The sequence below is a fragment of the Pangasianodon hypophthalmus genome, chromosome 12, assembly GCF_027358585.1.
Source record: "Pangasianodon hypophthalmus isolate fPanHyp1 chromosome 12, fPanHyp1.pri, whole genome shotgun sequence".
NCBI lineage: Eukaryota > Metazoa > Chordata > Actinopteri > Siluriformes > Pangasiidae > Pangasianodon > Pangasianodon hypophthalmus.
The window spans coordinates 24,996,096-25,020,361 of NC_069721.1; the positions used below are offsets into that span (position 1 = coordinate 24,996,096).

Sequence of the window (24,266 nt, forward strand, 5' to 3'; positions counted from 1 at the left end):
ACAGTGAGGATCGGACAGTGAGGGTCGGACAGTGAGGGTCGGACAGTGAGGATCGGACAGTGGGGATCGGACAGTGGGGATCGGACAGTGAGGATCGGACAGTGAGGATCGGATCGGACAGTGAGGATCGGACAGTGGGGATCGGATAGTGGGGATCGGACAGTGAGGATCGGACAGTGAGGATCGGACAGTGGGGGTCGGACAGTGGGGATCGGACAGTGGGGATCGGATCGGACAGTGGGGATCGGACAGTGGGGATCGGACAGTGGGGATCAGACAGTGAGGATCGGACAGTGGGGATCGGACAGTGAGGATCGGACAGTGAGGATCGGACAGTAGGGATCGGACAGTGAGGATCGGACAGTGAGGATCGGACAGTAGGGATCGGACAGTGAGGATCGGACAGTGAGGATCGGACAGTGGGGGTCGGACAGTGGGGATCGGACAGTGAGGATCGGACAGTGAGGATCGGACAGTAGGGATCGGACAGTGAGGATCGGACAGTGAGGATCGGACAGTAGGGATCGGACAGTGAGGATCGGACAGTGGGGGTCGGACAGTGGGGGTCGGACAGTGGGGGTCGGACAGTGAGGATCGGACAGTGGGGATCAGACAGTGAGGATCGGACAGTGAGGATCGGACAGTGAGGATCGGACAGTAGGGATCGGACAGTGAGGATCGGACAGTGGGGATCGGACAGTGGGGGTCGGACAGTGGGGATCGGACAGTGAGGGTCATGTTTACCTGTTGAGGTTTGATCAGAGGTGTAGCAGGTTTAAGGGCCGGGATCTTCGGGGTCAGAGCCAACCTCAGGCCGGTCACGGGGAGACCCCGCAAACACGCCAACCTCGCCACCAACATCGCTTCTACACACACACACGCTAACACAACCTGAGGAGAAACACACAGATGTGTTACTAATAACATCGAGTTATTAAACAGCAACATTTTCTTTATTCTTTGATCTGACACGTCCTCTGTATTTTATTCACCTGACAACAACTCGATACTCGATCACATCGTTATAAAATCTTTTTAAAAAACAGCTCTCACGCCCTAAACCTGCAATTATTCACTATTCACAGAGCTGAAGAAGGAGATCAAAAGATCTGAGAGAGAGAGAGAGAGAGAGAGAGAAATAACCAGAGAGACAGAGAGAGAGAGAAATAACCAGAGAGAGAGAGAGAGAGAGAGAGAGAGAGAAATAACCAGAGAGACAGAGAGAGAGAGAGAGAGAGAGAGAGAGAGAGAGAGAGAGAGAGAATAACCCACACGTTCTGCGTCTGCGTCACACGCGACGATTTCCACCAACACGAACGAATCTCCTAATAAACTGTTTATACGGATCCTGAACTGAACACTAGTGTAAACAGTCTGTGATTATTTGCATGTTACGTGTTTACCGGGTATCCGAGGTTCCACACAGAACCGTCTTAAGGTTACCATAACAACAAGAAGCTTTTTAGTTGTGCTGCTTGTGTTGTTAACGAGTTTTAATTTATTTCCGTCACAGAATAAATCTGAAAACGCATCTTTTTCTCTACGTCTCTGTTCTTCCGTCCACCGAGACGACGTTTCTGTCCAGCGAAAATGGAGCTTTCTTTCAAAAACGCTTTCCCAAGTGGATAAATTTGAAACTGCTGTAGTGTGGATTGAGAAACCAATGATGTATTTTTAGTCATGTGACCCTTTCAACTCAAAGCAAACAAGACGATGGAGGATGTTGTGCTGCAGTTGTTGTGGCTGCTGTCCAGATTGATAGCGCTGTTAAAGATTAATGTCACTTCGTACAACCTTGAGATTGTATTTTTTTTCCAGAGGGGACGAAACGTTCACTCGCGGTTACTCGGCGCTTTTCCTCGACATCGCCGCTTCAGTTCGAGGACGCGGGAAGTAAATAAACGCCTGACGGAAACGACGCGGGCCAAAGCGTCTCACAGAAGCGTTTTCAGATGTTTCAGTTTAAAGACGCCGGTGTAGACGGAAAGCGCTTTAAAACGGAAAATCCAGTTTTCAGATCTATCCGGATTAACGAGGACGCAGCCTCAGTGTGATTGTTAAATAAACAGCGAGAAGAAGAGTTAAGGCAGAAGTTTCCAAACTATAGACAGAAATGGCATCATGAGGAAAACCCCAACAATCTTCTCTTCTTTTTATTCATTTATTTTACAAATTAATATTAGAAATATCAAAGACTTATTCTGTGTTTGTGTTTGAAATGTTGCTGAGTCACATTCAGACGAATCACGTTTAAATTCATAGGGTATGTGTTATTTTAGTCCTTTTCACTCTCCGGACACGCAGCACGACTGTAATTCAGCAAAAAAATAAATAAATAAATAAGAAAGGATAAATTTCCTCGTCCTTCTACCGTCGCTAATCGCATTAGCATTGTGTCTCAAATCACATACACATACGCATATATACTATTCTATAACGTTACTGAGCGCTAGCACTAACCGGGTTTCCTGTTACAGCTGAGTTTTAGAGTTTTAAGAAGCTCTCACGTCATCTTTAAACGTACAGAAAGCTGTTTTGTGTATCAGTCTTGTGGATTTTCTAGATAAGTAAATACTTCTGAGTGTAAGATCGGAGATTTCAGTTTGAGACAGAGTTCATGACAACAATCACGACGACAGCGGAAAGTTTTAAGAGAGACAATGTAAGCTATTTGTTTCTTATATAGATGTGGAATAAATAATTGTGTGTGTTAAGCAATTGTAAAATAATTATAAAGTAAATAATCTAATATGTGTATTATATTTCATATTGACAAATGATTTCCGTCAATTTCCGGCGAGGACAGTTTTTTATTTATTTTTTTTTGTGATGCAATATTGGAGTGAAACAGTTTTTTGACCGTGTAACATTTTTCATTTTGTTATTAAACTTTACCTAAAGAAAGTTACTGGACTACAGAACATTATCCGAGTTCAAATCGCGCTCACACATGAAAAAGAAGCAAGAAAGATGAGAATTTAAACGGACTGCTATCACAAACAATGTGCATGAAATCACTAAACCAGTGTGTTATGCGTAATGAAATCACTAAACATTTTACAGTTAGATTTAGAAACCTGATAGACAGGAAAGTTCTGGCTCTAGAGAACGTCGCGTTTAAATCGTCCTGATGTACGTAAGATACGCAGCGAGTGTGTGAGCGAAAATGCGTCAGGTATAAACCTGTTATTCACTTTACTCTACTCTGACTGAGGTCTTCACATGAAGGTTTTATTGTTACGCAGGAGACAACCTGCATTCAGAAAGGGAAGAGAAACAAAAACACGTGAAACCCGCATCATCACTTCGATAACGTCAATATTAATATCTTTATTACTCACATTACATGGGTGTACAAATTTTTGCACTCTAATGTACACAGTTATACAAATAATTACTGCAATAAACAGCAGATAGTTCACCTTAATTAGGCATTTAATATCACAAAAACATCAACTATAATCAAGAAAATCACATCTTTAACATAAAGAATAAAGAATATACAAATAAATGGTTAGTTAAATTATTACATCTCAGTGCTAAAGGAGGCGACATTTAGCCTTATAAAGCTATAATAGATAGCTAAAATGATCTTTATTCTGTATTAAAAACAACACTGGAATTCAAAAGTCCAGGAATTACATTTATATAAATATATATATTAAAGTATTTATTAAATGTATATTATGTTTATCATGCTAGCTGGAGATCATGTGTTAGCTAGCTAGCTCATTAACTAGTGACGTTGTTATATTTATCTAACTTTAAGAAAGCTATATGTTGTAAATAAATACTAAATAAATATTTAATATAAAGACTGCATTATGATTATTATTATTATTATTATTATTATTATTATTATTATTTTGTGGCTAGTAATGTGAAGTTCATGCTAGCTTATTTTAGCTTGTTCACGTCACAATTAAAGCTCAAAATCAACAAATATATGAAGATATATATTTTACATTTGTGTTAAAATTATTTTAGAAATCTAATAAACACCGAAAAAAAACAAAACTCACCTATAAATACTGCGCTTGTCTTGCTTTCACCTTTACAGCAGAACTCACAGTTGACGCAACGCCGAGGAGGTTTCCTGAAAGTTCTGGCCGGAAGTTGTCATAGCTCAACGCGCAGTGCATTGTGGGACTTGGTGTTCGTTGTTAAGAGCACGTACGGTTTAGCCATTATCACAAGCGTTAGATTACTTTATAAAACAATTTATGAAGAAACAATTTAGCATAAAAAATAAATAAATAAATAAATAAATGTTGGTCATTAAATGCCACAATTTCAGATCTTTCTATCCCTTCTGATGCTGGTTTTTATTTTTTATTTATTTATTTATTATTATTATTTGTACAACATAGATTAGACTATCCTCGTAAAATCTAACTCAAAAATCAGTGACAAGCTACTAAAATGATTAGTTTTTGGATGAGTGGTTTTATTTGTGTTTTATATTTGGGTTAGTAATTGAAGTTTAAGCTTAAACAGTAAATAAGCGTGAGACTTTAGATGTGTATATTTTCCAAATATACATTTTGAATATGTAAAATTATAAACTGTCCAGGAATTGTAGTAAATAATAGGTCATAAATACACCTTTGCCTTATAATATAAAATAAAAGTAGTCAGAAATATTAGCTATATATTATTCTGTGTTATTATAAGTCTAATTTTTTATATATTATGTGAAGCACTTTGGGATTTTGAAGACTTGGAGACTCAAAATCTCTGATGATGATGATGATGATGATGAAGATGATTATATACACTTATGTTTGAAGAGTTAGCTTATTACAGAATAAATTATGTTTTCTGTTACTTAACCTTGTTAGCCTTACACATTGCACACAGTTCTGTATTGATACTTAATAATATTTCTTCTTTTTATGTGTTTGTGTGTTTTTCTAACTCTTTTGACTCCTTATTTAACTCTAAGACCTTAGCTGTGTTAGCACTCGATGCTAAGTGTAATTACAGAGTATTTTCACTCAAACCGAGTCTTTTATCAGTAATTTAACAACATATCTGAGGTAAATGTTGACGTTTTAGATCATTTTGGCTCATTTGTTGCTTTAATTGAGTCTTTATTAACCTCATTTATTAATATTATTCATAATAATAACAACAGGTAGCTCTCAGCAGGACGCCATGTTCACGGTTGCCTAGCAACACTGTTCTCCTACTGTGATAAAGCAATAAGTGACACCATTAAAATGAAAAGATTTTCACATGTTCAGAATATTTAATGTCCATCTTTTACACTTAAAAGGAATTTCACTTCACTTTTAAGTTGTTTTTATATTGAATACTTAAAACATAATGACATTAATAATAATTCCGTGTTTAAATGTACGGAAGCTAAACATAACACAGTCAAAAACACTGAAAAAGGCCGCTGGAGGAGTGGGCGGGGCATCGAGATCACGTGGTATATTCTACGCCCTCACCCCCCCGTCTTCTCCTCCCCTCCCTGTAGTAGTAGGTTGTACCACGTGACTCAGCGCTCGGTTTAACTCGGAGGTTCGCGGGAGCGCGCGTTTATTCCCGAGCCGCAGTCGCGAAGAGCGTGTGCGGGAGCGCGCCTGGGATTTTCTGTTCTTTCTCCTGGAGGAACATCACATCTGATTTTAAACGCGTGCAGGAATTATCCAGTGGGCTTTAATGTGAACACACACACACACAGAGACAGTGTGAGTGTGTGTGTGTGTGTGTGTTTATTGTGTTGGATAAAGGGATGAGCTGATACACATGTGATGGATCACACTGATCACACATTTCTGGAATGATGGAAAACCTGTTAGGAATATAAACACACTTTACAGCTTGGAGTGTGAGCAGGACATCATCCTCACAGCACACATGGTAAACCAATCATCTGTTATTTATCCCTTATTGTTATTTATTTACTCACTTAACTCTTCTTTCCAGTTGCAGCTTATTGATTAAACTCACAAGATGCAAAACTAACATCTTCTCTAACACTGCTGATGAGTTTTACACCAAATTCTGCTCTGTTCATTTCTCTATCTGTTCATTTTACATTGCATCCTGCATTATTGGACTTAAAAACCTGTTTTTTTAATTTATTTATCAAAAGAAATCAGTACACGGTCGACAAGATATGTGAAATATATATATATAAACAAATCAACGGATATAACGAGGCTTTGTGAAACTAAACTAATCCCATCTAAATAGAGGTGTACTATATTCTTAGTACTTAGAACGTGTCCTGTAGAACCCGTTTAGGACGCTAAAAACTCTCAGTGATCCAACATTCCCCGTACCGTGTATTTTATTTCTCTAAAAGAAGCTTAATGTTAAATTCCTGACATGTTCTCAGTATTAAGAAGAAAATATTGTTAAATATTTTGGAGGTTGTACCACACACGTAACCAGTTAATAAACACTGTCTTAGAACAAAGAGTTCCTCAAGGGTTCTTTAAGGGTTCTTCAAAAATTCTTTAAGGGTTCCTCAAGTGTTCTTTAAGGGTTCTTCAAAAATTCTTTAAGGATTCCTCAAAGGTTCCTCAAAGGTTCCTCAAGGCTTCATTGGATAATAATTGTGTCTTAGCTTCTGAAAAGAGGTTCTGCTTCTTCTACAACCTACAAAAAACCTTCAATGTTCAAATTTTTTTAAAGAGTGTAGATATCAGTGTGAATCAGATGTAGAATGTGATATTAATGATAGACAAGTTAAAGACTTGTGTGAATTTTAATCAATTTATCCAACATGTAGAAGGAATTACTATTAGATAAAAGAATGGGTTCTTCAAGGTTTCACTGGGTTCCTAGCTTTGGAAAACTGATTAGCGAACACTGTTGTAGATTTATACCTAAAAGCTTTAGAACCCTAGATGGACAACTGAAGAACCGTTAAAGGAGATTTTAAGCGTGAAGTTTATCGAGACGTTTCTTATATAATAAAATAACACACACCTTTCAGCCAATCAGGAAGGAGTGTGTCTTTAGAAGGCTGTTACACACTGTGTACACATTATCTCTTGACATAAATAAAATGTCTGAGATGTTTTTGGCGTTTTTACTGTATAAATAAAGCAATCTGACTGGCTGGTTTGTGCAGCTTTATTTAGAGAGGATTAGTTTTAAATACAGGCTGATTTTCTGCTCAGATCTCGGCTATATTTGTTTTATCTTTATAATAACACATAGCTTTTGTTATATGTTTGTTTCTCGAGTCAGTGCAGTAAGAGAAGTGATCATCATCATCATCATCGTCATCATCATCAGAACGCACTCACAGCTCGCTCATTTATCTCCAGTGCAGAGGAAAATCCGTCTCAGTGGAACGAATGCCATTAAACCCCCATCTCTCTCTCTCTTTCTCTCTCTTTCTTCTCTCTCTCTCCATCTCCCTGCCCCCCGGTGTCACTTTATTTCCTCTCACACTCACTGGCTCCATTGTTGCCCCCCTTTTGGAAAGGTTAATATGTGTCGTCTACCCCAGGGGGAGCGTTTCGCATTGCAGATGTTCACCACTGAAGTGAGAGAGAAGGCTTTGAGAACCTAATGAGGGTCATGAATTTCAAAACGCAAGAGCCGGCAGCGTAAAATCTGCGTAATTTCATTACTGCGTGTGCTAATGAAATCAGCAGCTCACAACGCATCCATAATATCTTTACATTCATATTAAACAGTTGAGTAACTTTCCTGTTTTTCAGCACTCCATAGAAATCATTTCTAACAAATCCTCCATGCTCCTCTAAATATTTAAACATTTCTCTTCAGGAGATATTAAACTATATTAGCAAGACGGTTTAGCGAAATGTTAAACGCCTGACTGATTCTAGGTAAGAAGATGAGCAATAATTTGGAGATTGTAACACAATTAATACACAACTCTTGGGAAAAAATGGTTCTTCAAGGGTTCTTTAAGGGTTTATTGGATATTTAAGGGTTCCTTGCTTCCAAAACACTCCTCCAGAACTAAAAAACTCCGTTGTACGATATTCTCTGTATATACTGTGTGTTTTATATTATATATTTTACACGCTCTTTAATGTGTAGCTGCATATTTTCATGACAAACATTTCAACCGACAGCTGAACATAGTGAAATTTCACACCTAAATAACTATCATGCTTGAAAATAAAAACAGATTTGATGAAGAAATGATCTAAAGTTTATCTGAGCAGCTTTATAGGGATCCGAGTGCAGAAGTTTTAAGTGAGTGGTGAGGGAAAACCCTGAGAGAACATTAGAGGAACTGTAAGAGGAACTGAGAATCTGTTGAGAAGTGTACAGGAAAGACTGTTGTACTATTCAGATGGAATTAGTTTTTTCACACTATAAATTGTACGCATGTGTAGTACACACACCTCATTTGACTGTTTTGGTCTTTATTTGTTATTATAAGCGCTTGTTGGAGGGGGCGTGGCCACACACACTGAGCTTGATCATTATTAGGTCACATGACGTTAACATTAACATGTACGTAGGAACTCAATAACTTCCCTAAAACCCCTGGAAGTGTTGCTTCTTTGACTTTTAAACATCATCTCTATTTTTCTGTTTTAAACTTTGGTGAGAGAAGAGAGAAGAGTGAACGCTTCCTGAAGCGTCTTCATACTGAAGAAAAAGCGCAAAACCTCTTTTCCCACAAGATTTAACGCAATCTTTACTCACAGGTCCGTTCAGAAGGGATTTACTATACATATGGAGACGTAATCTTTCCATAAAAAAATTACTGACACGACAGATTTGGACTAAAACACCAGAGAAACTCTGATAACGTAAAAATTAATTCCATCCAAATAAGGCTTGACTATAGCGCCTGGTTCAGGTGGTTTGGGGGAGATCTCTGAAAGCTGTACGATCTGTTTTGTTTAGGGATTTCAACAGTCTGCATTGATGATTTCTCTCTTCTAACACACATCTACAGTAATCCCGGTCCTGAATTAATGAATCAGGTGTGTGTGTGTGTGTGTGTGTGTGTGTGAGAGAGAGAGAAAGAGAGAGAGAGCAGTCACATCACCAGACTGTGTTTTCGTCTCCTAGATGAGTTTTTCCTAAAGAGACCACAAGAAGGAAGAGTACGGAGAGCGGAGGAAAGACAGGAAAGAGAGAGTGGATTTGGGTAATAATGTTTAATGACAGGAGAGCAGGTCGGTTGTTAAGTCTGGACGAGTCTAACGACCCACATTACAGCACTTCCATTTAAACAAACGCTGTGTGATGAGACTGAATCCCCAGCGAGAATCCATTTACTTTATTACTGCTAACGATAATAAACCAACTCAGTGTGAAAGCTGAATCCAGGATCAGTGTATACTAAACTGAATGGCAGAAAAGGTCTTTATTTCAGTTTTCTGCCTGAACGCTATCTCCAGACCCCACACACACACACACACACACACACACACAGACACACACACACACACACACCCCACAGGCTGTGTATTCCCTGTTAGAGCTGTTAGCGTGCTATGTAATCATCTCAGACACACTCCTCTACAGCCTCATAAACACTGCTGTGTGAGAGTTTCCACAAGAGAGCTGCAGGAATAAAATAAGCCAAGAATCAGAAAGACTTCATATGTTTAATTCGAGTTACTGTAGAAAGAAATAAGACGTCTGGTCACCTTTTTTTTTTAGATTTTTTTTGGATAACTTTTGCATCTATGCTTATTTCACGCTTTTTTTTTATTCATCACCACATTCACATTATCTGCGTCATTTCAGAAGGATTTATATCTGAAAAGCTTTACGTATGATTATAAAAAACATGTCATTTTCCTTTATAAACCTTATAAACCACACAGACTAGAGTTGATTAATTTTCTATAACAGCAGCTCCGACAGTAGTGCAGGATTATTTATTATTAATGCGCTCGTTCTAATACGTTATTGTTTCCATAGTAACAGCTCAATCACAGGAAATTGTACTACAGATGCTAAACTAATAATAAAAAAACGGGTTTATAACGTGTAATATAATAGTGGATATGGTGATGGCTTTCTGTAAGGAGGTGTTTAAGTAACATTTATGGAAGGAGTCTCCAGTGTCAGCGCTTTGTAACAGTCAGACGTAAAGCTGTAACTTTAAGTTTTCCGACATCTTCAGGCCAGAGGAGTTTACGCTTCTTCGCGGTTTCTCTGTAACATGACAAGCTGCTTTTTTTTTGTCTTATTAACTTCAAGAGAGAGAATAAAGAGAGGCTGGTGAGGGAACGACTGTTTATAGCTGCTGTAACGTAAGTGAGAACAGGAACGAACTCATTTCTACTAAATGGCTGTGGAATAAAAGGAATAAAGCACGACAGAATTATTTTCAGCGGCCGCATGATGTAGCGCTAAATGATTAGCTTTGAGCGGCACACGCATAACAAACCCTGTGCTTTAACTTCAGGATATTACATACGTGCAAAACACAGCAACACCCCACACACACACACACACACACACACACACACACACACACACAGACTTCAGAGACACACTTTTCAGAGTTTTAGACAATAGATAAGGAAGAAGGGAGGATGTGATAGAATCGATACACTTGTGCTGCTTTATACTCTGCTGTGATAATACTGCTGCAGCTGGTTTCCTGTGTGTGTGTGTGTGTGTGTGTGTGTGTGTGTGACAGCAACAAAAACACATGGTTTTGAATTGCTATTGTGCAACTTTGTACTTTTTTCTTCCTGTAAAATAGCACAGTCATGTCTGAGAAAAATATATTATGGCCAGACAACAGGAACTCTCAGCCACAGATAAACTGAGAATGATTTTGGCAGATTTGGCTGGAATATAGAGACAAAAACACCACATCTGGAGGAAAAGTGAGTAAATGAACTAGTTAGTTTACTAGCTAAAACACAATGTTAATCATTATTTAGCAGTAACTCTAATAGAGTCCATATAAATCACACGTTTGTATAAACCACGTGTGAAGCTTTGTCCAAAAACACTTTGGATCTAGTCCAAGGAACAACAGTGGCTCTCTGGTTGGCTTTATCCACCAGTAAGATGCCTTAGAAAAACTTGGAATCTGTTATGAGTTGTGTGACTCATTTACGTCACAAGTCATTGAAGTCTGTTCAGTTAAATGATTCACTGATTCATTCAGTGCATGTACAGCTCTCTATGGCAGAGCTGTTTAAAATAGCTATTAATCATTGCTAATTTGTGTTAATTTATAATATGCTTGTATGTTTGTGTTTAGAGGAATTGTTTTTACACCAAGCCTGATACACACGACTACAGCTCTGACCAAATGAGCTCAAAAAGCACTCATTAAACTCACCGACACACACACAGAAGAGCGAATCTCTGTCATGACTGAATGATTCACTGATTTTAAACACTGACTCCCTACCAAGAGAGTACAGAAACTCTGCTATAAGCAAAAGATTCACTGATTCATGAGCTGCTGAAGAAGAATGGAGTAAATCTCAGTTATGATTGAAAGAATCGCTGATTCAAACACAAATCTGCTTAAGACAGAGGAATGAATCTTGGATATGACTAAAAGATTAACTGATTCAAATTCTGATCGACGGAATGAGAGAGGAGTCACTCTTGTTGTTGACCAAAAGATTTGCTGATTCATTCACTGAAGGAGAGAGGAGATTGTCTCGGTCATGACTGAATGATTCACTGATTCAAACACTGACCTGCTGAGTGACAAATGAGCAAATCTCAATCATGATGGAAATGATTCGTTGATTCATTCACTGACCCACTGAAAAAGAGTGGAGAGAATCTTGTTCTTGACTGAAAGATTCACTGATTCATTCACTGAAGGAGAGAGGAGTGAATCTTGGCCATGTCTGAATGATTCGCAATCATTTGCAAATCTCGAGATTGAAATGATTCGCTGATTCAATCACTGACGCAGTGATTCGCAATCATTCGCAAATCTCGGTCAAGAAATGATTCACTGATTCAAACACTGACACACTGGATGGGAGAGGAGAGAATCTTGAACATGCCCAAATGATTCAAACACTCATCCAATGAACAAGTGACTGAACTGAATGATTCGCTGAATCAAACAGTGAACTGAATGATTCACTGACTGAATCGACTCTCTGATGGACAGAGGAGTGAATCTCAGTCAGGACTGAATGATTCGCTGATTCAGTGAAGGACAGAAAGATTCACTGATTCAAACACTGAGCTACTGAATGAGAAAGGAGCGAATGACTTAAATTTCTCAGAGGAAATTTCTCAAACCACATTTTGTTTGTGTTATTTTGATTTACAATGTTTATGGTGAGGTTTTAGGGTAAATGCATGCTTCTAAAGTAAGATATGTACGGCCTTGCCAGTTTGGGACGCCCATGTGAGTTATTTTTAAATGACATTTGGCTGGAAAGAACGGCCCTGAGGTTCGTATGTATAATTAAGACCTTACAGTCTGGTTGGTTTGTAGTGGACTGGGCGAGAGTTTCAGCAGCACATGGTTTTAAATTTGAATCCAGTGTAGTAACTCTGCTCTCGTAGGAAGGGTTCCTACATTTTAAAACTTTCCTGTAGTTATAGAATATCCTGTAATGTCAGATAGCAAGCCTTGTCTTATTCACCATGCAAAATACGGACATAATTTGAATTGACTGAATATTCAGCTGAAATGTAGCTAAAAAAAAATAAGTTGGAAATCTAATAGTTAGCTAGCCTTTAGCTAGTCTATTTTTTATTCACCTGAAATGAACGTTAATGTAAACGTACGCACTTTTCATGCTAGTATTAGTATTAGTTCAGTTTTTCCTGCGTACTTATCTCCATCATATGCGTAGGTAAGTTTACACTTTGCGGTTTCTGGGTAATATGACAAGCTGCAGTTATTATTGTCTTATTAATTTTAAGAGAGAGAAGAAGAGAGGGTGGAGAGAGAATGACTGTTTATAGCTGCTATAACTTAAATGAGAACATGTGCTAACTTGTTACATGTAACTATAAATGGATAAAAAGTATGATGTGTTGTTCTTTAATAAATAAGAAAATGTAACTGCTGTGGTATGACAAGAATAAAACACTTCAGGATGTGCTATTTTAGGAAAACAATCAACTGGTGACAGTAACTCTGCATCACACCACCATGTTGTGGATTATTTTCCTCTATCTGCATGTCTCTGCATGTGTTTTATTCCTTACTCAGGCTACTCAGGTAATGATGCTAGCATGGTGAGAATGGCTAATGTGCTTTTTTAACAGGATATTTTGCTCAACATTTTAGAGAATATGTTGAAATATTAATTCCTAAGTCACATGATAATTTGAGGAAGTGATGTCGCTGAACTCTTATTCTAATCGCAGGAAGCCTGTTGGAAGCCTACGAGCAGGAATTTTGGGCGATTTCAGAGCCACACTTTCCACAGAAATCATTCCCAAATCATTTCAAACGCATTATGAGATCTGCACCAGATAAGATTTTTAAAACTTCAAGGCGGATGGAATTTTCCTTAAAAGGTGTTGAGGGTGTATTTTTGCTCCTGGCTCTGAGGAACAAGGCTTGGAAGAGGAACTCGGCCTGTTTGACACAGGTGCTGTTTGGCATGTGCTGGATGTTTGTTCAGCGATTCCTCTCAGGACAGGAAGAAAAGTCAAAGCCTCCCTGTGTAACGCTCTCATCTTAGTGTGAAAGTACACAAACCTGCGGCGGAAATTTCCACATGAAGTTCTCAAACACACACACACACACACACACACACACACACACACACACACACGCTCACTAAATGCAGCAAAGAAATGAGCTAAATTACCTTTCCATAGCACTGACACGGGTGTTTTTTAAGGAACAGAACACCAAATATTTTTGTAAATAGCACATTGTGCAATGGAGATAAATATATATTTTTAAAAAATCGTGATTCTCTGAAGGAGCTTTCATAGTGGGTTTTTTTTTTTCATAATAACCTGCAGTGTAGCTAAGCACTTAAAAAAAAAAATTTTTAAATAATTATCTTTATATAGCATATTTCTTACATTAAAATGCATCTTCATATGTTTTATCTACTCCAGCGTAGCTTTTGCTGTATGCTTAGCGTCACTGTTCTTTTGGAATGTTAAGCTCCGCCCCCAGTGTTATGTCTTCTCGCATGGTCCTGAATTTGTCTCCATCCATCTCACCCTCAACCTGACAACTCAGTTTCCCTGACAATCCTGTTTGAGTGGATGAAAAGCATCCACTCAACATGATGCTCCCACCACCGTGCTTCACAGTGGGGATAGTGTTCTCAGTGTTTTCGCTTTTCACCAAATATAGTGCTTTGTCCCAAGGCCAAAAATTTCATTTTCGGTCTCATCAGGCCAGAGAACCTTTTCCACATGTTTGCTGAGTGCCTCTAGGATCTAACATTTTAGAATTTAACCTCACAACCTTCCAGTTACTAACACATCTTTACGCAGAACCCTGTGCTGAGCTAACATGCCTGTTCATGTTAATAACAATATTCAAGATTCAAGATTCAAAGAACTTTATTAATCCCAGGGGGAAATTGCTTTGCCATGTTACAATTGCTCTCAAAAAGAAAGAAAGAAAGAAAGAAGAAAATAAAATAAATATATACCTATTTTATAAATATATATACTAAATTATATTCAGTATTTTATTATATTATAAACTATTATAAACAATATTTACTTTAGCCTTCTTTTTTTGTAGTTAGCATTACTTCTTACTGGATTTAACTAGTTGCTTTACTATCTCACTTTGGCGTAGTTGACGCAATAGTGCTTTGATGTTTTTATTTCACTTAATACTAAATACTAAGTGTCTGGATAATTGAATAGATTTTTCTATAGCTAATGTAACCAGAGTAGCGTTTATTACCACACATACCGACTCTGTAACCAGACACGAAGCTCTGGTCCATGACCCCTCAATCCCCTCTTGGGGGATTTGGACTTCTTCTCACCCATGACCTTTGACCTTCATCTAAACTCTGTTTGACAAAACTGTGTTGTTCCTAATTTGTTTGAAATGTTAAAGTTGACGTGACAGATTCCTTCTGGTGAGACGTGTAGCTTTTAAAGACCGACTGTTAAGAGGATATTTCACATGTTTATCCAGATTGAAAGAATTTATGTTTATTTATAAACCATTTTCATATGAGTCAATTTAAATAGCTTTTAAATACTTATAATACCTACAAATACTTAATAAAGTATTAAATTATGCATTATGCACAAATTATAATGTGTTCAGATATTGTATATATAATAAACACGCAGTGTATAGTGTTTAAAAATAAAGTTAGAATGTAATAAATATAATACATCGATTCATTAGTTTTAAAATGTTTTATTGTATTATTGTAGTTTATGTAAAATTGTAAAATTGTATATGTGTAAATCTATTAAAAATAAATAAATAATAATAAACAAATAATAAACAAATAAATAAATACATACATATACATAAATAAATAAATGATATATTTGTATAATCATATGAAAAGACATCGACATGTTTTGATATTATATTAATATTAAATATTTTTAAAATGTTTTATTTTATTATTGTAGTTTATGTAAAATTGTAAAATTGTATATGTGTAAATCTATTAAAAATATCTATAAAATTGTTGCAATATTTCCAACAAAAAAAAACAAACAAATACATACATACATACATACATACATACATAAATAAATGATATATTTGTATAATCATATGAAAAGACATCGACATGTTTTGATATTATATTAATATGAAATATTTTTAAAATATGTGTATGTTGATAAATCTGAGTGAGTCAGCCATGTTGTATTTGATTAAGAATGCTGAAATGACACAGCCGGCTGGTTTAGATAAGACGTTATGAAAATGACACGCCTCCCAGCCGATGCTGTGTGATAATGTTGTTGCTTGCTGGCTGGTGTGTTGTCAGTGTGTGAGGATTTTATTGCGCTCGTTTATCCTCAGTGCACACAGTGGCAAGTGTTGGTGTTATTTATTTTAAGGATTATACTCATCACTTCCTGTGTAAAGCCTTGTGGTTTAACGCTTTGGTTTAACATCCGTGGAAGGTGAAGTCTGAAGCTGTCTGTGTGAGTGAAACGATGTGTTTATTTCTCTCTGTGTTTCGAAGGAATGCAGTATGACGAATAAAGAGATTGGTCAGAAGGTGTTGATTCATTTTCTATAACAGTAGCTCTGACGTTAGTGCGTGTGAGATACTCTGCGTTATTAAAACTGGCAGAGCCAAATTTGTAGACAAGATCACACTAGTGCAAGTTCACACACACACACACACACACACAAACACACACCACACACACACACCACACCCAGTCCGTAGGCAGGATGAAAGGAGCTGTCTGTCATCCCAAGAGGAAGAACAGGTGGCTTGTGTCTGTCTCACTTCTCTAACAAGTTGACGCGTGTTTGGTTTCTGCACAGCCAACTCTTTTCCACACACACACACACACACACCCCACATACACACACACCATGATTACGATTCTGTGCTAACCTAGAGAGTGAAAGCTGAACGGAAATCCTGAAATAAAGTCGTGTGTGTGTGTGTTGTGTTGTGTTTCAGAATTAAGCAGTGTGTGTGAGAGAGCTGAGAAGACCAGAGCCTGGAGGTCGAACTCACAAGCTGAACATAATCACGCACAATAATGAAGATTAAATACACCATCTCCTTGGTCTTCATAGTGGCTGTGATCATCATCGAGAAGGAGAACAACATCATCTCCAAGTAAGCAAACATCTCTAAATCCCTAAAGCATGCTTTCTCCAAGTATCTAAATGTACTAAACAAAAAAAAGTTGTATGTATGCGTAGATACTAGTGAGTAAAGTATGGATCGGACATGTTAAGAAGATCGGAGAGGTCAGAGGTCATATGAATATATTATTCAGAATGAAAAGATCGTGTGCTCTAAACAGATAAGAATATAGATAGGAATAGGAGGTTTCTTTTGTTGTTAGAAAGCTTGTCAGAAAGGTTCCCAGGGCGGCTGGTTGAGACTAGAGGCCGGCATCGGGACTGGGATTATGCGGGACTCAACAAAAAAGGGAGGATTTTATTAACTTGAAGATGAGCGAGCGGTCAGATATGCAGATCATGGAACAAAGAAAGACCAAATTCATTAACATGAACATGAACATGAACATGAGCAGCTGTGTGATGAATTTCCAACATTCATTCTTTCATCCTTAGTCAGTGCCTGGTCAAGTTTTTTTTAGCTTCAGTTAGGTTTTTAGCTAAGTTGTTTATATTTTGGGAAACTAAATTCGTTAGAAAATATCACAGGCAGGTCCTTAAACAAAAATATCCACTATGTGAGTGGTATTAAAAAAAAAAACAGTCCCAAGCAAGCAAGATGTCAAGATGTAAATCCCGTATAAAGTATACATAGAGCGCGTTTAATTTAAAGCTAGTGCTGTATAAAATTTAGATTTAAGCTGCTAGTAGTGTTATAAATGCTGTTGCAGATCATAAAGTTTTATTGTCTGCATCAAATCGGTATCACAATCAGACATCAACAGGAAACACTCAATGATAATGAAAGTATGAATATAAATTTAAATTGCAACACTATTAAAAAAAAAGTTTTCTGGCTGAATATTTTTTAAGTACATGATGTTGTATATAATGGCTATGTTTACAACTTTAATTTACAACTGACCGTAATGTTGAAATTACTTTAAGCTACTTGTTGCATCAGTTTAAACTTTTTCTTTAGTTGCCTATAAAGTAGGTTGTGATTAATCTGGAGATCTAGCTATAGGTTTGTAAGTTCTATTCCCATTCCTAGCTTTACAGATCTTTTTCTAACAAATTCTAACAAGAATGGACCTCATTTATCACAGTGCATACAAACAGATTTATTCGTTTCCATGATATACTGTAAATACGATGTTTATGAAAATCCAGTTTGTCGGAAAAACATTTGTATCCCACGTTTCGCTCCTGAGTTTGTCTACATTTAAGTTCACTAATGTGAACCTCGACTGATCGGCTTTAAGTCGTATAAATGTTGATGAGTTACGTGATTTTATATAAAGATTACATTGTCAAATTTATATCACTTATTTAATTCAAATACACAACATTTGGTGAAACTCATTTGCTTTATATTAATGACATGAAAAAAAGCGATTCCAAAATAAAGATAAATAAGACTAGCTATGTCATGAGGACAAAAGTAATGGCACCCTATAACCAGAGGAAGAGTTAGTGTGTGTCTGTGTTAGCTGACATGTTGCAGTGGCTGAGCTGCATTACTGGAAGATTTAGTGCATGCTGCACAGTTTAGACCTTCATTTTGCCTTTTTTGTGGAGTTTTTTGGCCATGGATAAATCTTCTGTGCCGTGAACACTCTCAGGGGCCGTTTACACGACAGCGTTTTCAGCCAAAAACGGGAAACTTTTTATGCGTTTTGCCTGTTCGTTTACACAACAACGTCGTTTTGGGGACTGAAAACGTATATTTTTGAAAACGGGTTTCAAAGTACAAGTTTTTGAAATCGCCGCCGTTATCGTCTCCATGTAAACACCCAATACGGGAATCTTTGAAAACGTGACGTGCGTAGTACGTGTTAGGTGTGTTGACGTGCGTAGTACGTGTCTGTTGTAAAGGCAAGTGCGATTAAACATACAAAGCAATGGCGGAGAACATGGTCGTGTTGTTGCTGCTCAAGAGTTTGCTAACGCTTCTTCAGCAAAGTGTGGATTTACTTCACCAATATTACAACCAACTAACAGGGTGACAGCGCCAACTACTGGCCTGGCATACGTAATACAGCGTTTTTGGCCGTTATCGCGGATATGTGTAAACGTGAATCGTTTTGAAAACGTTGACGTGTATACGTGAAACTTTTTGAAAACGCAAGAGAAAAACTTTTTCGTTTTTGACTACATCATTGTCGTGTAAACGTAGCCTCATTCACAGTAATTTACAGCTGGTTGACATTTATCAACATACGCATGTTGAGTACAAAGTGAAACTTTTATACGTAGCCTACGAAAATATTCACGCACAACTTTACTAACGTTTGATAAATGAGGCCCCGGAAGTTATAAGGTTTGGTCTTCTGTAAAGCAAAGATTTAGAGGTAATTGGCAAAAATAGAATATTACAGAACTCTTTAAAAATTGTAGGAGGTTGGTGATGATAAAAATCGTGTCTCTGACGTACCGACTTGTGATTTTGTCTTGTAAGGGTCTCGGACAAGCTCTCTCTGAAGCAGACATCTCAGACTCCACTCCAGACCAGCGGATCGTCTTGGGCGTCTCTCCGACAAAATGCCTCCAGTGTCCCGGTCCTGTCTGAGCTCGACTTCTCATCTTATCTGGAAGAAAAATGGCGTCTGGAGAACATCACCGAGCCCAGCGTAGGCGGGAAACACATACTCCTATTGGCCACGACGCGTACAGGTTCCTCGTTTGTGGGTGAGTTTTTTAACCAGCACGGCGCCAACATGTTCTACCTGTTTGAGCCACTTTGGCACGTGGAGCGCATGCTAACTCTGGAGGGTGGAGGGACCAATGGTACAGTTTTGACGCAGGCTTACCGTGACGTTCTCCGTCAGCTCTTCTTGTGTGATTTCTCCTTGCTGGAGAGCTTCATCGAGCCACCCCCAAAGGATCACATAACGACAGGACTATTTCGTCGTGAGTCCAGCCAGTCATTGTGCAACGATCCCGTCTGCACACCGTTTGTGAAGAAGGGTTACGAGCCTTACCATTGCCGTAAGCGGCGTTGCGGTCCACTAAACCTCACGCTAGCATCCCAGTCCTGCCTGGAGAAGGAGCACCATGCCATAAAGTCTGTACGAGTACGGCAACTAGAGACGCTACGATCATTAGCAGAAGATCCACGACTGGATTTGAAGGTTATTCAGCTGGTCCGGGATCCTCGAGCCATGTTAGCATCTCGTATGGTTGCCTTTGCGAACAAATATGAGCACTGGAAGAGGTGGACCATGGACGGAGACATTCCTGAGGACGACAACGAAGTGAGGAAGCTCAAAGGGAACTGTGAGAACATCCGCATGTCTGCGGAAGTGGGTCTCAAACAGCCCCCGTGGTTGCGTGGACGATACATGCTAGTGCGTTACGAGGACATCGCCATGTTTCCTATGCTTAAGGCAGCTGAGATGTACCGGTTTACCGGCATCCCGTTCACTGCCCAGGTGAAGGAGTGGATCTTGAGGAACACGCAAGCATCCGATAAGGCCAGTGGAGTGTACTCCACCCAGAAAAACTCATCCCAGCAGATGGAGAAATGGAGGTTCAGTATGCCGTTTAAACTCGCACGGATGGTTCAGAAAATTTGTGGTCCCACCATGAATTTGTTCGGGTACACGTTCGCAGAAAGCGAAGAGATGCTGACTGACAAATCGATCAGTTTGATCGAAGAAAGGACTTTCTTATGACCATAGAACAATTTTTTTACACAGAACTTAGACTTTTTTAGAAAAGATTTTTTTGAAATTCTATTTATTATGAAGACTCCAGGAAGAAACCAGGACAAGAGCTGAAAGATCAAATGTACAAACTACAAACCGTATCACAAACATCACAAACATCATGGAGGGATGTAGAGAAATTAATGTGATCAGAAATCATTATCTTGTTCCTACGACATTTTACTCTTTTATGTCCATAAGCCGAACATATCATGTAGCAGAGGACATCATTTTTCTTTTATTGATCATTTCTGCTTTCAGCCAGTTCGGGTTTCCGCTTAGTTACGATTGCTGTTTTCATCCCAAAGATGAAACTTAAGACACAAAACTTTATTGTAATACTTGGAACTCCGTTGAAACGGTACTTGTTACCAAAAATCGACCAAAAATTCTAACGCTGATGTTGCTGTGTGTGTGAATGCTAATGGCCAGGATCCAGGGGGACGTATTCCTTGAAGGTAAATAGTTTAATATTTATAATTAGCATGTGAACTTCAACAGCATCCGATATTCATTTTATAACGAAATTCTGAGCTCTTGGTTTAAACTTTGGTTACCGGTTTCCTATATTACCCACAATCCCATTGGATTTCCTGCTGATAGTTGCGCAATGGGACATTTTCAGTTGTTAGAATGCTAACACAAACGTTTCACTAAGGAACGTTATCTGCCTCAGTAAAAAGCTAAGGTAATAAGTTAGCTAATTAAAGCTGTCAATTACACATAGACTAGTGGAGTAATAAACAGGTTTACAAATTAGCTAGTTAATTACTCTAGCTACAGATTCTTAAATACCTGATTTTCTAGCTATGTTGCTAATCATCTTGTTGACTAACTGAAAGGGTTACTAGCGACTGAGCTAGTTTTCTCAATGTGTTATTTTTGTAACCTTCTCCAAAACTTTTGGATAAGTAGCTGAATGTTCTCTGTTTGCGTACATGCTAGGTCAAAGTTTGTTTTAGGCTTGAAGCTGCCTGTTAAAAAAGTAACCGTGTTAATTATTGTTATTATTATTTTTTATATTCTCTCCAGTTTTGGCTTGCTAAGTATGTGTTTTTGGAGGGAATTCACATTTAGTGTATTTGTAATTTGTGTGTGTGTGTGTGTGTGTGTGTGTACCACGTGTGTTAGGGACATTCCTTCTGCAGCTGGCTTGCAGAAATGTGTGAATTCGTCTCCAGAGGTTTTGGCTGTAGACAACTTCTGTCAACACTCTTATAATTGATGTTAATGTGGGAAAACGTTAGCATCCAAACCCCGCTGTGCGCTCCAGTTCCGTTTTTAACATGCGCCATGTCGACTCGCCTTTATCACTCCAAAGTGTGTATGAACTAATTCACATCAGTGGCCACTTGCAGCAAAAAAAAGAGTGTTTAGCAAAAAAAAAAAAAAAAAAAAAAACGGCATGGCAGCTAACTAGCTGCTTCACAAGATAGCCGATCTGTAAACAAGCTAGCTTACTTACTATCTAGTACAATAAAACAATCTGGATAAGTAACTAGCTAGGGTACTAAGTGTGCTAACAAGCGACTGAGCTAACTAACTTGCACAATTTTAGCTTTCAATTACAGATAAAGAACTGGAGTAAAAAAAAACAAACATGCTAATTAGCTTGTTCACTAATTAGCTACAATACTCTAGCTACAAGTTTTTAAGTGTCTGATTTGCCAGCTATATTGCTATACATCTAGTTCACTAACTAGGGTACTAGGTTTGCTCACATGCTAGCATGTTAACTAGCTAGCAAAATATAACCTGTCAATTACAGATAGAAGAATGAATCAATAAAACATGGATTAGTTTATTATGGCTACTATGGTTCACCAATTAGCAAAGTTTGCTAACAAGCTAATGTGCTATCTAACTAGCATACTCTTACTATCCATCAGCAGAAGTTTGGAATAATAAAACAGGTTCACTAATTAGCATGCAAACTCTATCTTCTTAAATAGCTGAATTGCTAGCTGCTTGGTTATCATCTAGTTCACAAACTAGCTATGGTATTAGCTATGGTGTTATTATTATTATTATATTACAAGATAGCATGCTAACTAGCTAGCACATTTTTTAGCTGTCCAACAGCTGTCAAGTACAGATAGAGGAGTGGAGTAACAAACAGCGCTCACTAGTTAGGTAGCATACTGTAGTTACAGGTTCTTAAGTAGCTGGTATGCTAGCTATTATGCTAATCATCTGGTTGGGTTACTAGCAAGCTAACTTGCTAACTAAACAATAAAGCCCAGCACCTCTCATGTCTAGATAGAGCTGTTTGAGAAATAAAATAACTAATTAATGTGCTAAATAGCTGAATTAGGTATATGGTATGCTAATAAGCTAGCTTACTATGTAGCTAGCACAATAAATATATTTTGGCTGCCTATCAGCTGTCAAATAGAAATTTACAAAGCATGCTAATTAGTTGGTTCAGTAATTAGCTAGCATAAAAGGTAGCCATCTTAATAACTGTCTGGATTATTAACTAGCTAAGCTGCTAAGTATGTGGTTTAATAGCAAGCTAGGTTTCTTGCTAGCTAGCATATTTAGAGATGGAGGAGCTGGAGTATTGAAACATGCTAATTAGCTGGTTCGCTACGTAGCTCAGTTGCTAGCCATGATCAAAGCCAACGATGATGTGGTAAAAACAGTATTGGAGCACAGCCATGATGGTTTTATTTAATAAAAACATGCTATTTTACAGATTGTTTGCTACAAAAAATGTCTTGCATCAAATTTGTGTCTTTTTGTTTCATAAATTGTTGTTGGGATTTATTTATGTTTACATTTTGGAAAATAAATAAAGCAAAACACTAAAATCTTGTCTTCTGTGTTCTTCTCTCCTTGTAGCCGCCTAGCTAATATGGCTAATCTGACAGGACGTTTGGGAGAATTTTTAGTCACATTCATATTGTTCATAATTTTCACATTGCTAATGCTAGCTAGCTGACAAACCTAAGGTAGAATGACAGTATTTCTGAAAAGATATTCCACTTATTCAATGCTAACACTAGCCTGGAGGCTAACATGGCTACCCTGAAGTACTTTCTGAGAGGATTTTATAATCATGTTCAAATATGTTCATAATTTTCACAGCTAATGCTAGCTAGCTAACTATAATCTAACCTGACAGGATTTTTGTTCATTTTTATGATATTCACTGCTAACACTATCCAGCTAGCTAACATGGCTAACCTGACAGGTTTATTAAGAGGTCTGCTATTCATTATCTTTGCTGCTAAAGATAGCTAGCTAGCTAGCATGACCTAACTAAACATGATTTCTGAGAATAATTTGTATGCTGTATACTGTATGTAAACATAAGCTAACTCAACAAGATTTCTGAGAGGATTTTTCTGTCATAACCTTAAATCTTCAGTGCTAATGCTAGCAAGCTAACTAAAACGATGTAATCTTGACTGATAATGCTAATCTGCTAGCTGACATGTTGAGTTAGCTAAAAATTTCTGAGAGGATTCTTTCTGTCAAGTCCATAAATGTGCAAAACTGTCATTCCTAATGCTAGTAGGCTAACAATGCTAGCCTCCAGGATGTCTGAGAGGATTTTTCATTCATGTTCACTGCTAACGCTAACCAGCTAGCTAACATGGCTAACCTGACAGAATTATTAAGAGGAAATGTGTTATTCATAAATGTTCATTATTTAATGCTAGGCAGCTAAATGTTTATGTCATATCCATAACCTAAATGTTAATGTTAGGTAGCTAGCTAATATTTTATAATCTTTACTGATAAAGACAGCCTGCTAGCTAACATAAGCTAACTCAGCAAGATTTCTGAGAATATTTTGTCATATATATATATATATATATATATATATATATATATATATATATATATATATCTGTTTA

The 24,266-nt window shown here is 37.7% G+C and overlaps 2 protein-coding genes across 4 annotated transcripts in view; one reads left to right on the forward strand and one right to left on the reverse strand.

Moving 5' to 3' along the window:
• ghitm (growth hormone inducible transmembrane protein) overlaps positions 1–4,150 on the reverse strand; it is a 15,288-nt gene extending 11,138 nt beyond the window's left edge. The window contains exons 1-2 of the mRNA XM_034309485.2: positions 4,023–4,150; positions 745–891 (exon numbers count right to left, since the gene is read on the reverse strand). Coding sequence (XP_034165376.1) covers positions 745–861 — 117 coding nt within the window. The 5' untranslated portion in view covers positions 862–891; positions 4,023–4,150. The remainder of the gene's footprint in view (positions 1–744; positions 892–4,022) is intronic.
• Positions 4,151–5,529: 1,379 nt separating this feature from the next.
• Positions 5,530–24,064, forward strand: LOC113527669 (carbohydrate sulfotransferase 3). Of its 3 annotated transcripts, XM_053238406.1 has the most exons (4): positions 5,530–5,871; positions 10,682–10,808; positions 16,521–16,682; positions 19,152–24,064. In XM_053238406.1, exons 3-4 carry the CDS (start codon positions 16,603–16,605, stop codon positions 20,365–20,367), a joined length of 1,296 nt encoding a protein of 431 aa, XP_053094381.1. In that variant the 5' UTR covers positions 5,530–5,871; positions 10,682–10,808; positions 16,521–16,602; the 3' UTR covers positions 20,368–24,064. The 3 variants fall into 3 exon arrangements, with proteins under 3 accessions (XP_053094381.1, XP_026771493.3, XP_053094382.1); XM_026915692.3 differs by lacking the exon at positions 10,682–10,808 and having other exon boundaries at positions 5,531–5,871; XM_053238407.1 differs by lacking the exons at positions 5,530–5,871; positions 10,682–10,808 and adding an exon at positions 15,578–16,026.
• The last annotated feature ends 202 nt before the right edge of the window (positions 24,065–24,266 follow it).

Bases quoted from the DNA above. Each gene is read 5' to 3' on its own strand.
- LOC113527669 (XM_053238406.1), top strand. From the start codon at position 16,603: ATGAAGATTAAATACACCATCTCCTTGGTCTTCATAGTGGCTGTGATC. The intron at 16,683-19,151 runs GTAAGCAAACAT...TTGTCTTGTAAG, and splicing joins GAGAACAACATCATCTCCAA to GGTCTCGGACAAGCTCTCTC.